This window comes from Chinchilla lanigera, unplaced genomic scaffold (assembly GCF_000276665.1).
Source record: "Chinchilla lanigera isolate Chin_1 unplaced genomic scaffold, ChiLan1.0 scaffold00132, whole genome shotgun sequence".
Classification (NCBI taxonomy): Eukaryota; Metazoa; Chordata; class Mammalia; order Rodentia; family Chinchillidae; genus Chinchilla; species Chinchilla lanigera.
In genome coordinates, this window is record NW_004955533.1 from 269,034 (window position 1) to 285,685 (window position 16,652).

The 16,652-nt window shown below is 42.8% G+C and overlaps 1 protein-coding gene across 1 annotated transcript; it reads right to left on the reverse strand.

Annotated features, from left to right (window-relative positions):
• Positions 1-267: 267 nt before the first annotated feature.
• On the reverse strand, positions 268-16,288 carry LOC102030473 (magnesium transporter NIPA2-like). Its single transcript, XM_013507668.1, is given in 6 exon segments — positions 268-944; positions 947-1,041; positions 1,123-1,156; positions 15,204-15,382; positions 15,937-16,135; positions 16,198-16,288. Coding segments are annotated over 6 exon segments (1,275 nt in total).
• Between the last annotated feature and the right edge of the window lie 364 nt (positions 16,289-16,652).

The window sequence follows — 16,652 nt, forward strand, 5'->3', positions numbered from 1 at the left end:
AGTGCAGGAGGGTGTGGCCTACATGGGGGTACTTGAAAACTGCATCAACCTGTATACAGTTATCAGCAGTTTCTACATTCTGTAATCATCAGTGTGATTCCCAGAAACTGCTTATATAACAAATGAAATGAGCCCAGGGTGTGGAAAATATGACTTTTATATTGGCTTGGGCTTGGCTATGACCTCTAGCATTTTTATTGGAGGGAGTTTCATTTTGAAAAATAAAGGCCTTCTGAGACCTTCTAGGAAAGGCTCCATGAGAGCAGGTCAAGGTAGCCATGCATATCTTAAGGAATTGTGGTGGGCTGGACTGCTGTCAGTGGGAGCTGGTGAGGTGGCCAACTTCACTGTGTAGGCCTTTGCCCCAGCTAGACTAAGGCTGACATCTTTAAAGGCATGCAACAAGAATATCCCCACGGTGATTGTGAAGAAGCCACTCAGAGTTCCAGTGACATTATCCATAGGCATAACCTGCCACTCCTTAAAGAGAACAGCTGAGCAAGTTAAAACAGAGGTTGTGAAGAACATGTAGTAGACGGGGGTCACGATGGACGTGTTGAATACGTCCAGCGCCAGGTTCAGGTAGTTGATCTGAATACTCACGCAGACCACCAGGCTCAGCAGCAGGACCCAGGCCAGCGGGTGCTGCAGCACAGGCCTGCCGGCCAACAGCTCCTTGATGGCGATGCCCAGGCCCTTCACGCAGGGGACGGAGAATGCACCAATGACGGAGCAGATGGTGATGTACATGAGGGTGTTGGTCTGCCTGTGGCGAGGTCCCACCGCAAAGATTAGTATGAAGGACATGATGACCACAAGTGTCTCAGAGACCTCAAAGCCTGGTTCACCTAACTTGTGTGATGTTTCATTCAAGGTCTCTATCTCCTGTTTTGAGGCATGGATGACCATCACTGTAGATCCAAGAGTACTTACCAGACACCCAATTTTCCGTGAAAGTTGAGTCTTTCATTTAGAAAGTATGAAGGAAGAATGGCACTTACAACAAAGCCGAGAGCTTCCGATGTGGTCACCAGCCCATATCTTTTTTAAAAGATGAAAAAGCAGTGAATGGCAAGTTCTCTAATATGCCTGGAGCTCTTAGCAATAATGAAGAAAGCTTACCTTGTGGAGTTGAACAACACTCCGGTGAAAATATCTTCCAGAGAAGTGGAGGCCTGACAGCTTTTAAAGAACAATGTGATTAAAAGGTTAATCTGTTGTTCTGTTACAACACTGATTTTGAATATAAGAATGTGTCTGAAAAAGCACTGTCCCCAATATTCTCTAAAACCAATCTTTTTAAAGGTTTCATTAATTTGGCTGGGCATGGTGGTGCACACCTGTAATCCCAGCACTTGGGAGGCTGAGGCAGGAGGATCATTGCAAGTTCAATACCAGCCTGGGCTACAAAGTGAGCTCAAGGCTAGCCTGAACTGCATAGTGAGACCCTGTCTCAAAAAGACAAAAAAAAAAAAAAAAAAAAAAAAAAAAAAAGATTTCATTAATTTGGGCCCAGACATTACTTTTCCTATATTTAAACAATGGTAGTTACTAAAATGACCTTAGAATGTGGCAAATTTTTATTAACACTGTAGTATTGTGGAGGTATTTTACATTTTGATTCTTTCTCCAAAATCTAAATGCACTAACGACAGTTTTAAGTCTATAAAAGTGCTTTATTTTTTCATTGGTAATGAAAGTCTGAAATGTACATTTGTCATCCACACTCCATCACACTCAGGCCATATAAGACCATTTGACTGTAAAAAAAAAAACATAATTATCCCAATACATTATCTTTTTTTACATTAAAAACCAAAAGCCAAAAAACAAAGTTCCATAATTCTTCAGTAACTAAATGCAAAGATGGAAAAATAGAAATTTTGGATACAGAATTCAAAAGACTGTCTATGGCTGAACATGCCTGATCTTGTCTGATCTCAGAAGCTAAGCAGGGTTGGGACTGGTTAGGACTTGGCTGGGAGAATTCAAAAGACTGACTTTTAAAATGATCAACAACTTCAAAAAGGATTCAAATAGATTAAGGAAGAAAGACAATACAGGATGTGAAGAGCAACTAAAAAGGAGGTAGAGGTTCTGAAAAAGAATCATACGGAAGTTCTGGAAATGAAAAGCTCAGCAAATCAAATAAAACACAGGGAAAAGCTTCATCAATAGGCTGGATCAAGGAGAAGTTAGAATGTCAAAGTTTCCGACAAAGTTGATGAATTTTCACACTCAGACACTAATAAGAAAAAAAGAAATTATAAATGAAATATCCCAAAACTCTGAATTACAATTAAAAGATCAATCTCATGAATTTTGGAGGTAGAAGAATGCACTGAGGTACAGCCTAAAGGCACAGAAAATCTATTCAGTGAAACAATAACAGGAAAGTTCTCAAATCTTGGGAAAGGTATGAACATCCAGGTGGAAAAGGTATTTAAGGCTCTAAATAGACATGACCAGAAAAAAAACCTCCTCATGTCATAATACAGTTGAGCCAACAAGAATACAAAACAAGAAAGAATGTTGAACGTGTCAAGAGAGAAATGCCAAGTCACTTACATAGGCAAATCCATCAGAATAAATGCAAATTTTTCAGCAGAAACTCTAATGATCAGGAGGGCATGAAATGATACATCTCAAACCCTGAAAGAAAATACATGCTGATATATATTACTATATTCAGTAAAGCTATCCTTCAGAATTAAAGGAGAGATAACTTGCAAGATAAGCATAAACTAAAGGAATTCATGACTACTAAGCCAGCATTGAAGAAATTTAAAAGAATCTATACACATAAGAGGAAAAGTAGATAAGAAAATGAGAATTATGAAAGAATCAAGCATTAAAAAACTAACAGAATGATAGGAATTAGTACATATCTTTCTACAATGACCCTGTATGCAAACAGTCTTAACTGTCCAATTAAAAAAACACAAGAGAAGTAAGTGGGTTAGATTTAAAAACAATACCCAACTCTTTGCTGCCTGCAAGAAATACACCTCCCGTGCAAAGACACAAATTAAAAAATGAAAGCAAGGAAAACAATATTCCATGCAAATAAAATCTAAAAGCAAAAAAAAATTCAGGACAACATTAGTCAAAGAGATAAAGTGGGTGTAAAGGGAACAACTAACCAAGAAGATGATATAGGCATAGATATTGATATTGATCTAGATCTATCTATCTATATCTCACTGTTTCCAATTTCATAAAACTCACATGACTCAATATACAGGCCCAAATACAATAACAGGGGTGATTTCAATACTAAATCTCACCAATAGATAAACTACCTCATAGTTCAAATACAGGACCATCTGTAGACTGCTCCACCCAGCAACTGGAGAATACACATTCTTTTCAGCAGTTCATGGCATTTTTCAAAGTAAGTCATATTTTAGGTCATTATGAAAATCCTTAAAAATGCAAAAAATTGAACTAATTTCCAATATCTTATTAGCTCACAGTGAAAAGAAACTATAAATCAACAAGTGAAACTACAGAAAAAATACAAACACATGAAGATTGAACAATTCATGTTTGATAATCATGGAGTCATTAAAGAAATCAAAGGTGAAAATTCCTAAAATTAATTTAAAATGGCACTCAGCATACCATAGTTTCTGATACAGCAAAGGCAGTTATATGAGTGCCTACTTCAAAAAGTCAGTTATCTCAAACAAATAATCTAATGATGCATCTCAATGTACTAGAAGCACAACAACAAACCAAAAGAAAACCAAACACAGTGGAAGAAGAGACATAAGAAAGATCAGAGCTGAAATTGATGAGATACAGACTAAAAGAACATATACCAAATCTATCAAGAGAAAGAGAAAGAAGTTCCAAATCAATATAGAAATGAAAAGTGGGATGTTACAAGAGACACCACTGAAATCAAGAGGATCATTCAAAATGCAGGTATAAACAATGACTTCATAGGAAGACTCTAATAGCTCAGGAAATAATCACGAGAATTGACAAATGGAATTACACTGGGGGCTGTTTAAAGAAAATCAATTTGAGAATCTATAAGAAATGAATAAATCTCTAGACACATATAACCTACAAAATTGAACCATGAGAATAAAAATACTAAACAAATAACAGTAAAAAAATTTTTCAACAGGAAAAAACTGGACCAGACATTCAATATTCAATTTTACCAGGCCCTTAAAAAACTAACACCAATTCTCCTTAAACTTCCCATAAAAGAAAGGGAAGGATAAACTTATTTTATAATTCCAGTATCAGCCTGATACCAAAACTTTACAAGAAAACTATAGACCATCCTTGATGAACATACAGGCAAATTTCCTTAATAAAATACTTGCAAGCAAAATTCAAGACATTAAAAAGATCATATACCACCATCAAATTGGTTTCATTTCAGGGATACAAGGATAGCTCAATATATACAAATCAATACATGTAAGACATCACACACAGAATCAAAGATAAAAATTAACTGATCATCTAAATTGATGCTGAAAAAGTCTTCAATATATTTCCACACCCTTCATGATAAAAGCTCTAAAGAAACTTGATATTGAAGGATCATACCTCTACATAATAAAGGCTATTATATATGACAGACCCATAATCAACATCATACTGAGTGGGATAAACTGAAAGCATTTCATGGAAGATGAAGAACAAGACAAAGAGCCCGGTGTGGTTGTGCATGCCTGTAATCCCAGTACTTTGGAGGCAGAGGCAGGAGAATCGTTGTGCATGTGAGACCAGCCTGGGCTATGAGGTGAAGTCAAGGCCAGCCTGAACTGCATAGTGAGACCCTGTCTAAAATTTTTTTAAAAACCAAAGAACAAGACGAAGATGTCCACTATCACTACTTCTATTCAATATACTCCTTGAAGTTTCAGCCAAAAGGATTAATCAGGAGAAAAAAATGAAATGGATAAAAAGAAAAAAGGAAGAACTCAAACTTGCAGATGATATGATCTTATACTTAGAAGACCCTAAAGATGCCATCAAATGACTTTTAGCTGATAGGCAAATGGAACAAATGAACAAGACACAAAATCAACATTAAAAAATTAATATCCTTTCTTTACTCCAATGGTGAAATAGCTGAGAAAGAAATAAGGAAAACAATTCCATTCACAATAGCTTCTAAAATTACCTAGGAATCAATGCAACCAAGGAGATGGGAAATGTTTACAATGAAAATGAAGAACATTGAAGACAGAAACTGAAGAAGATTACAGAAGATGGACAGAGCTCTCATGTTCATGGATTAAGGCAGAATTAATATTGTTAAAGTGGCCATATAACTGAGAGTGAGCCACAGGTTCAATGCAATCTGGGCTGGGGATTTAGCTCAGCAGCACAGCACCTGCCTGGCAAGCACAAGGTTGTGAGTTCAATTCCTGGTACCAGAAGAGAAAACAACAACAAAAAAAACAGATTCAGTGCAATCGCCATCAAAAGACCAGTGATATTCTTCACACAACTAGAAAAAAAATCCAAACTTCATATGGAAACATAAAATATCAAGAATAGCCAAAGCAACCTGAGGAGAAAGCAATGCTGGAGGCATCACATTACCCAAATTCAAATTTCTAAAAAGCCATAGTAACAAAATCAGTATGATATTGGCACAATAACAGATATGTAGTCCAAATGGAGTAGAGGGCACAGTCCATGCAAGTATAGCTGATTCTTGACAAAGGGGCCAGAAACATATGTTGGAGAAAAGATAGCATCTTTAACAAATGGTGTGAGAAAACTGGGCAGTCCATGTGGAGAAGGTTGAAACTAGATCCTTACCTCTTCCATGTACAAAAATTAACTCGAAATGCAAAAAGGATATAAATGTAGGACCTAAACTTTGAAACCACTACAGGAAAACATTTCAAAACATAGATGCAAGTAATGACTTCTTGGAAGGACTCAAATAATTCAGGAAATAATAGCAAGAATTGGCAAATTGGATTACATCAAAGTTAAAAAGCTTTGAGCAGCAAAGGGAACAATTAACAGAGTAAAAAGCCTACAGAATGGGAGAAAAATCTTTGTCAGCTATTCTTCAAAGGAATGATGCTCAGAATATATAAGGAACTCAGTTCAAAAGAACAAATAATCCAGTGAATAGACAAATTAACTGAGCAGATACTTCTCAAAAGAATAATGTAAGTAGCCAACAATCATGAGAAAGTGTTTAACATCTTTAGCTGTCATGGAAATGCAATCAAAACTACCTTGAGATCCTGTCTCACCCTAGTCAAAATGGTTATCATCAAGAATACAAAAAGCAATAAATACTGGTGCAAATTAGAAGGTAAAGAAGCCCCACACACTGTTGGTAGGAAGGCAAATTAGTACAGTTACTGTGGAACTCAGTATGGGGTTCCTCAAAGAACTAAAAATAGAACTACCATCCGATAAGCCTATCCCACTCTTTGGTATAACCCAAAGGAATTTCTCAGGTCTCCAAACTAGACCCCTGCCCAGCTAGGACAGAAAAACTCCCCAAGCAGATCTCTATTCGTCCCTTTGGGAGCTCTGCGTTCAACAGGAAGCTGGTAGTTTTTGGCAGCTTCCCACATAGTTCAACCAGCATGCAGCTGCCCTATATAACCTGAAGAGAGCTGATTCCACGAAAAACCATAAGAGATATGTCGTGCCTGCCAGCACCCCCTGTACCCAGTGCTGTCTTGTCTGTCACCCAGCCCTAGACCTCCTACTCAGAGACCCAAAATTTTGTATCCCTTTAGCAGTGCTTCCCTCCCCCACCTAAACTCCCCTATAAAACATGTTCTCAACCCTTGCTCAGGGCCAATGGTCTTTTCACCCTTATCCCAGCTACACTCAGCCTGCAATAAAGTCCTCACACGTTGCTTAAACTCTGCTTGTCTTGGTGGTCTCAACTGTGCCTCAGTTTACCCTAACAGAACTAAAGTCAGCATAGTACAGAGGTATCTGCATACCTGTGTTTGCTGCAGCTCAATTCACAGTAGTTAAGATATGGAGCCAGCCTAGGTGCCCATAAATGGATAAAACAATGTGGTATGTGTACACAATGGAGTACCATATAGCTTTAAAAAAAAAAGATGAAATATATCATTTGCGGGAAAATGGATGGAACTGGAGATCATCATGTTAAGCAAAATAAGCCCGACTCAGAAAGACAAGTATCACAAGTTTTCCCTAATATATGGTACCTAAAAAAGATGATATGAGATAGTATGTAGACCACTATTAGGAGAAAGAGAATAGGGGGAGTGGAAAGGTTGTAAGGGAAGATGAAAGGATGGGTTTGATCAAAATATATTATATGCATTTATGAAAATGCCACAGTGAAACACAATATTGTGTGAAGTTAATACACTAATAAAATACAGGAAAACAACAACAAAACATTGCTTAAAGCTATTTATATTTAATATAAGTTTAGGAAGGAATAGACTAAGAGACAAATATAAGATACTCAACTGTCCAAAAATGAATTCAAGCACATTTGGGAATTGAGAATTTGATTAAAATGTCATGACTAAATATTTTAGCATGGGGGAATTATTTAAAAAGTGGTGCTGGAAGAATTGGCTAGTTGCTTACAGAAAAAAGATTTGGATTTCTTATATTGCTCTTCATGTGTAAATAAATTCTAAATATATCCAAGAGTAAAATATAAAAATTAAACCATTCAAATTTAAATTAAAAGAATGACTACAGAATAGTCTGCATAACTAATGCAAGAAAAATTTAAAACCTAGAAATAAGCAGAGGTCACCATTTAATACCTCTGTCCTTGTTGAGTCTCAGTAGTTTTCTGAACATTTAGTATGTTACATACAGAAGTTGTGTGTGGATGATGCACAGATTGCATGTGGTCTGAGTATTAGTTATGTGTGATCCATGTACAAGTTGGGTGTGGTCCATGTGTAGGTTGCCTATTGTCCATGCATAGATTGCATGTGGTCCATGTATGGGTGTTATGGCTCATATCTAGATATCCTTCACAGGCTCATATGCTCAATGTGTGTGTGGGGTGCTTTCAGGAGGTAGCTGGATTAAGGGTGTGCAATAACTGGATTAACAGTGTGGTCACTGGATCCATGAACTGATCGGATTGGCACAGTGTCTTGGTTACTTTTCTCTCATTGCTGAGACAAGATAGCCAATGCCCAGAATTAAGGAAGGAAAGGTTTATTTAGTTCACAGTTTGTGAGGTTTCAGGCCATAATCAGCAGGCTCCAAGGCAGGGTGGCATGGTACCAGGGCAACAGTTCAATGCTGCAGAAGACAGTAAAAGCAACAAGAGCAAAAGAGGGCAGAAGCAAGCCTCTTTTCCTCCCTTATGTTGCAACCCAGGGCAGGTGTAGCACTCACACTATCTCTCTACCCTCCTCTTGAACAGGATGAGATGTTTACAAAGCATGGACCCTGGCTTTCTGCTGAATCACTTAGGTAAACTTTTAAACTTCTCAAGTATCAATGATTGCAATCCACCCCTTATCAACTTGGCAACCAGACACATTCTTTAAACAAGTTTCCAGATACAAAGACATATTTATTGCTAACATTTCACAACTTAAACATTATAGCAGGTTTAACAATCCCTAAGAACCAGTATTAAGTCTATCAACAGTACATTACATTAGGACCATAGCATTCCACCCCTGGCTCCCCAAAGACTCATGCCCATCCCTTTGTGCAAAAGGCATTTAGTCCATTTCTAAGAGTTGCCAAAGTCCTGACAGTTTCAGCATTGCTGAAAAGCCCGAGTCCCAAGTCTTCTCTGAGATGTAAGGCAAACACTTAGCTGCAAGCCCCTGTACCAATGAAAAGTTAGTAAAGCACTTCCAACATTCAATGGCATAAGATAAACATTTTAATTCCAAAAGTTACAAACAGGAATACAAAAGATTGGAATCACAGCAAGTCCAGCATCCAGCAGGGCAAACATAAAGTCCTGTAGTTCTATGTCAATCATCTGAAGCAATGTGTGGTAAATTGTGAGCTCCGAAAGGCTTGTGTGGTTTTACCCTTATGGCACTTCTGGTGGTATAGCTCCCACGGTTTCTCTCTTGGGCCCACTTTGCTCTCTCCTTGCCGCTTTTCTTAGATGATTCACATTCCTGGCTTTTCCAAACTTCTGGGGTCTCCACTGCACTTTTCACTTCATACTCACAGCTTCACACACTGCCCTCTCAGGGACACACTGCCTGGTCTCCCAGGCCTTCTGAAATTGAGGTGGAAGCCTTTTTAAGCCCATAACTCTTCCATTCTGCACGTATCTAACACCAGTGCCATGTGGATGGTGCCCAGGTCTGCTGCCACCTGGAGCAGTATCCAGGCTTTCCTCTTTCTTGGCTGTAGGGGTCAGGTGTCTGGATCACTGGGCACTCTGAATCCAATTCTGAGGAACAAATTTTCTATGCTGCCACCATTCTGGAACCTGGTGCAGCTGCCACCATGCCACTCTGGACCATGGTGCTCTCTGGCTTTCTTCTCAGAGCAAAGTCTTTCACTTTTGCAGTGTTGAGGCAGCAAAGAGTGGGGACTTGCTGCTCCCTGTGATGCCATCAGGCCATCTTTCCTACTCTGTTCCTTCTCAGCAATTGAGATCTCCTCAGCTCTATCATTTTAGTACACAATTTTACTGGAGCTTCCTTTCTGGCCAAATTCAGGATGTTTTAAATCATCCTGCTGGGCTTTGTGCTCTTGATTTGCAACATAAATCTGGCTCAAAGCCCCCAACAATATCCATGCCACTGCCTCAACATTTGACTACTTTGAAATTTCTTCTGCTAGATTAATTAGTCCACCATTCTTAATCTCAGTTGCAGGCAGAGTCTCTGGACACAAGAAAAATGCAGACAAACTTATTTCTACACCATAAAATACATCATCTAGAGTCCAACAGTCGATGAAAGGAAGAACTTCTTCCTTCCCAGCAGAAACCTCCTGAGCCTGGTTTTACTGGTTTTCTGGTCTTCTGAGCTCTGACCGAATCTCCCATACAGAACAGCCCAAGGTGTTCCAGGTCTCCTCTTTCAGGGGACATCTCCAAACCTTTCCAAACTCTTCCCACAAGCCATTCCCAATGGGTCTTGAACCACATGGTCAGATAAAGTCATAGCAACAATCCCACTCCTGGTACCAAATTCTGTCTTGGTTTTTTTTCCTCTCATTGCTGAGACAAAATACCCAACACACAGGATTAAGGAAGGAAAGGTTTATTTTGCTCACAGTTTGTGGAGGTTTCAGTCTACAATCTGTAGACTTTAAGGCAGTGTGGCATGGCACAGGGGCAACAGTTCAAGGCTGCAGAAGATAGCAAAACCAACAGGAGCAAAAGGGAGGGAGAAGAAAGCCTCCTTTTCTCCCTTATATTGTAAGCAGGCTAACACCCACTGCCCTAGGGCAGCTGTCACACTCACACCATCTCCCTGCCTTCCCATTGCACAGGATGAAGATGTTTACAAAGTAAGAACCCTGGCTCCCTTAGGAGTCACTTAGTTAAAATTAAAAACTTCTTAAGTTGACACAATGTATCCACCATTACACAATTTTGGGTGTGGTTAAATGGGTTTATTGAAGACAGGAGACCCACCCTGGGTGTGGGTGGCACCAGTGAGTAGGGTTGTAGCCTGGATGGAGTATAAAGGGAAAGAGAGAAGGAAATCTGCTGCTGCTGCTTTTTTTCTTAGCTGCCCTGCCATGGACTGCTTCTTCTCTGACAGGCCCCTCTGCTATGCCACCTGCCTTAGAGCGAGCTTACTATGGACTGAAACCTCTACAAACTGTGAGCTGAGATAAGCCTTTCATCCTTTAACTTGTGGTTGTGGCTGTTGGTTATTTTATCCCAGCAATGAGTGACTAAAACTGTAGGTTTATGTGGTCCATGTAGAGGCTGAGAGGGGCCTGCAGATAGGCTGGGTTATGTGTGGCCATTACAGCAAGTCCAGCTTTGCTGTATCCCTGCTGCCCCTCCATTTGCTGCAATCCTAGTGACCCAGGCTCCAGTATGATGAAATCCCATAAACAAGCAGAGGAAGACTCTGCATAATCTATGCTCATTTAGCCCATTGATTTTCATATAGAAGCTTGCTAAAACACAGCTTCCTGAATGCACACCAAGCCACCTGTTTCATTATGCCTGGAGTATAGCCTAGGAATTTGTCTTTCTAGCAGGCTCCCACATGCTGTGGAGATGTTGACCAGAGAGCCCCACTTTGAGAACCACTACATTAGACAGCTGTTTTAAAGCCAGTGTAATGGGAAGCTGGTAAAGCAGTGTGAAATCCAGAGTTATGGGGTCCCTTTGGGTTTGCCTGTCTTGGACTAATTTCCACTTCCATGCCCAAGACATTCAGTGGATGGATATAGGTCTGGCAGGGAACCCTCATTCTCCACTGTTGTCTTTATCAGTGGGGAAGTGTTGGATAGGTAGGTAGACTGTGTGTGTGTGTGTGTGTGTGTGTGTGTGTGTGTGTGTTAACTCTGTGCCAAGGATTTCAAGAATCATGGGATTTAGACATAAGTTCCTGGAAGTGCCAGCCCTGACATACTCTGTGTGGTCCAGCAATTCCTCATCTAAAGCTCCAAACCCTTGAAACTTGACTAGTTAGTATAGCTAGGGAACCAAGGAGAAGAATTAGTTCTCATAGGAGGAGAGAGAGGGAGGATTTAGCTCACAGTCTGTGGAGGTTTCATTCCATAATCAGTAGGCTCTAAGGCAGAGTGGCATGGGACAGGGGCAACAGTTTAAGGCCACAAAAGACAGAAAAAGCAGCAAAAGCAAAAAGGAGGAAAGCAAGCCTCTTTTTCTCCTTTACATTGTAAGCAGGCTACCACCCCCTGCCCTAGGGCAGATGTAGCACTCCTACATGGTGTAAAAACCTATTGAAAAGAATTGTAATAAAGATGTAAAGAGAAAACCATATATAAATCAAACTGCAGAAGACCAAGAATTGATCAAACTATACGAAAGACTAACGTATAGTGAGTCAAACATCACTAAGCAAATTGGTAGGGAAATTTAATAAATCATGTTTTAGTGCTGAGGATTGAATTTGCAAAAAGAATTACACTCATGCCTTATGCTACTCACCAAAATGAAAGTTAAATATTTAAAGATAGCAAATCATAGAGAAAAGGCACCATCATACAGAATTTGTCATTTGCCCTTCTTTGGAATTTCAGGCTGGGTGCAGGAGACCGCACTTGCGGAGCGACTACCGTTTGCAGGAAGGCTGCATGGCTTATCTTACTCAGTTCTCGTGACCACCCTGAGACAGCTGTTGCTCTCACCTTTCAAATATGGAAACTGAGGCTTCAGGAAACCCAGGCAGCTTCTCAAAGTCAAACAGGGAGCAGTCAGAAAAGCCCATCTGTCAGACTTCTTGTCCCATTTTGCCTTGTGAACACCCACCAGGCCAAGGCAGTTCAGATTCCCAGTCCAACAGAGCTCTGGGGCCAGGCCAGTTCCAGACTGGCCTGGGATGGAGAGAAGTGGAAGTTAGGGCCACACTGTGGGTGAGGCACTAGCCCAGGGAGGTGGAGTCTGACAGAGAGGATGAGGGCAGCCCAGAGAGTCCATGGTCCCATTTAGGTAACAAAGAAGATGAGCCCCTGGGTGCCGGGGAGGTTGGGTAACAATTGCTGAAGATTCTGGGGCCCGTAGGAACTGGTTTGTCACTATCTTGACTCATTCCTAATCCCATTCATGTGAGTATTAGGTGAGACAGGCTGGGAAAATGCTGCGTGTGACCCAGGATGCAAAGGAGCTCAGCATCAATGTTTGTTGGGCAAGTGAGTGTGTATCTATATTTGCTCAATATCTACATTTACCCATTAGTTCTGAAGAAAACTTAAAGCCCAGGGAAAGGAGGTTTATAAAATCCATTCTGCTTGGATGATAAGAATTTCACATTTTTCATCAGTTGTAGCTGATGCATTCCAACTTGGGAAACTGGGCCAAGCCGTATTGCTGTGCATTAATTGAAAGTTGTGATTTCAGCAACTTGTGGAGGGAAGAGAACCTGGCCCAGTGCATGCAGCTTCCCACAGCAGCACACACCCCTGATGACAGTTTCCACAATCACCACATCTTCCAATTGCAAAGAACTGCTCATACCCGTGGATACATAGAACCTGCCTTCAAGGCGGAATGTTATCCCGTTCTGTGGAAGAGGAGATGGCACTCCCCAGAGCAGGAGGGCTTCCTTGGGTCATGACCAGTAGTGGTGGCAGAACTGGATTGCAGTCTCTGGGATGTGCACAAACACAGTACATGCTTGGTTATCTTGATGAAGACTTAGCATATGAAACTAAGGCAGGTCCTGCTTGGTTTCATCTGCCTGTCTTCCATGGATCTGAGGATCTCATAAGTAATTGCACCACCACCTTCTAATTGGTGGGAGACAGCAGGAGAGCAGCAACCTCAGTCCTGTACAATTATGGGCCATGGGCAGTGTCCTACATGGTACTGCTTCCCTGACCTCCCAGCCAGGGTTAGGTGCCTTCATCCACTCAAGGTCCACAGGGGAGATTTAGTCACAGAACTTGGGTGAAGTACAGCTCAGGGGAAGGGATGAGGTGTTTATTTGGAGGGACAGGACATAGCACAGGGCAGAACCTGCTCTTAATTGATCCCTCACTGTGTGCGTGTCACTAATCACCACGGCATCCTGTGACACTTTCATATGATCCCCTTTGTACTGTGGATGGAACAGAAGCTTGGAGGTGACAGTATCTCAAATTGGGTGTTGTCCAAAGACTCAAAGCCAGGTCTGTGTCTTCGGGTGAGGCCTTTCTCATCAACGGGACTGAGGGGACCCTTTGACAAGTTGAACTCTGATGTTCCCTGTCCTCCTGGATAGAGTCTCAGCCTTTGGTTACCACTGCCTCTAGGAAGGCAGGAGTTGGGTATGCTCCTCTGCTTGGACCCAACAGTTGAATTACACAAAGTGACTGGCTCTGGTGGAGACTGTGTGCCAACAGGAACAGGACCTCCCTCCACTCTCTGCTATGTGCAGAAGGGATGGGTAAACTGGGGGTCCAGGCTAGAGTCAGGAATTCCCCCCTAGGGACCACATATGGGACCATGACCAGCTGTCTCCTGTTGCAGGAAGCCCTGCTCCCCGTCTTATGAAGGCTGCCCCCTTACCAGCCTGCCCCTGCTCATGATTCCTGGGCCACAGGGGAAGGTCTGATATAGGTGATGGGGCTGGAAATAAGAACTGGGATTGGCCCCTTAGCTCCTCCTAAGTGCTCTGTCTTCTGACTTGGATGCCTGTGAATCACCAGGCTGGGGCACAGTGGGGGAGAAGTGACCAGGGGCCCAAGGCACACACTCACATTCCTTGGTGTTTCCTGCCCCCTCTGGCTGGCTAATACTCCTGAGATGCTGTGTTCCAGAGCTGGATGGGTCCCTGGGGAGCCGGGTGCGTCTGGATCCCAGCCCAGCCTGCCTCTGCGGGATTGTCCAGGCGAGCACTGAGTCCTGGACACCACAAACCTTTCTGGATTGCACCGCAGAGCCGCAGAGAAACCTTGGAGCCACATCACTGGACTCTCCACCCAGAGACAGCACCCTCTTACCTTGGCTCTTGTGTCCTGCTCCTTCGAGCTGCCTCTCTGTGACTTCTGGTTCTTCTTGCATGTTTCTGGAGACAAGAAATCTACCTCCTCCTTCCAGGTCCTTGCTGGTCTTTGCACTGTGAGAATTAGATGGTGCCCATCATTCTGCAGCTTGCCCCAGCCCGCCATGCCCTTTGTTCCTTCTCTGGATGCCTGATCTCCTCCAGAGCTTCTGAGCTCCTGGAGCTGGGTCTAAGCCCTGGCCACTGTCCACTCTTTACTCCTGGTACTGACAGTGTCCCCAGTTGTCGTCCTCCAGCTGGGCAGGTGGGACCTGAAGGCAGGCTGTGCTCATGGCTTTATCTGTTCAAGGCCCCTTGAGTGTCTCCAGGCCAGCCTGGCCTTCGAGGCGCCCATACTTGGAGGAGGAATCACAGACAGGAGCAGAAAATCACAGAACAGTGTGACCTGCTGGGAAGGGGACAGAGGAGGGTGCAAGGGAGCACCGGAAGGGGTGTTGCATGCAGACAAGCACTGGACAGGCACAGCCCAGAGAGCTGAGTTGGAAAATTCAGGGAGTGGAAATTACACAGGCTGGGGGCAAAGGGAGCAGGCTGTGGGTGCTGCACCTATTCATCACATACCTCCAATGAGGGCTTTTATGTACAGGCAGAGGAAGCCACAGAAGTACACGAACAGCGGCAGAAGGTCATTGCCCAAATGCCTGCTGATTTCCAGAGCTTGAGTGACCATCATGTCCTGTTTGCTCTGGATTTTCTTGATCTTAGCATCAAAGGCCCACTTCTTGGGAATCCCTGCAACCCTTACAGATGTGGATGGACAGTTACTCTACTTAGAACACTCTACAGAGGCTGGAAGGGCAGCTGTCACTGGCTGCTCAGCCCGCTGGGTGGAAAGGAAGAGGCTTTATTCAAGAATGGCTCTGAGGAGAAGGAATATAGTGGGACAATAGCCCCACATGTATATGATTCCTCCTGAGTCTTCTCTGTCCTTTCCCGTGGAAAAGAACTGGACTTTGCCCTCCTGGGCCAGCATCTGCAATCCCGTCCACTCATCAGGGCCAAGGAGAGAAGAAGTTTGTACCCTGGGCAAGAGGAAGTTTAGAGAACCAGTTGTCTCTTAAAGAAAAAAAAAAATCTAACTTGTAAAGATCCATTTCACCCTGTTGGTTATACCATGAGTTATTGTGTAAATAACAAACTTTTCAGTTGCTTTCTGACCAGCACGGTTGTACTGTGTTGTGATGTTTTCATGGTAAAAGCATTAGTAGGTTTGTTGCCAAGAGTTAAAATATGCTGCCATCAGAAAGGCTGGATGGGGATTTCTTTAGAGTGTGAACATGCTGAATACTCATACCTTGGAGAGGCTTTGGCTGGGGGCAGGGCACAGAGACCAGAGATGGGGGAGCAGGATACATCTGGGGTCCAGAAACAGCAAGACTCTCCAAAGGTGCAGGCACTGTAGCCTTGCACATGAAGGGCATGGAGACAGGAATAGAGCGAGCTGTGGTCACAGGGCCCCAGGGACCAGGCTAAGAGGTCTCTTAGGTCTACAGCTACAGGGAGTCAAAGAAGGTGACTCAAAGAGGAACACTGGCGCTGGACCAGAAGTGCACACCGATGTGGTCTGGGAAAATGGTGTGGAGGCCCAGATCCCGGGCGGAGGCCATTCTGGGGGCTGTGTGGTCCTGCAGGTGATATGTGGCCATGGCAATCACCAAGGCAGAGACTCCAGGAGGAAACTGCAGCATTTGATTTGGGGTGTGTGGCTTGAGTCTTGGGATCCCAAGAGGACACAAGTGTCCCATAAAGCACAGAGACATAAGTGAAACTTAGAGGAGAACCATGAGCTGGCCATAAATATTTGGGTGTCCTCCACCTTCCAAGCCCAAGCGCAAGCCGTTGAAATGGGTGAGTTACTAACAGAGAATATAAGAGGAAAATGGTGGCGGGTCCAGCCCAAGGGTGGGGGAAGTTGCTTTTCTTTTCCTTGAGGTAGAACTTAGGGCTGAGTGCCTGTTGCCAGTGTCTTCAACATGTGCAAAGGATCTAGTCCTTGGGAACCGTCCGGAA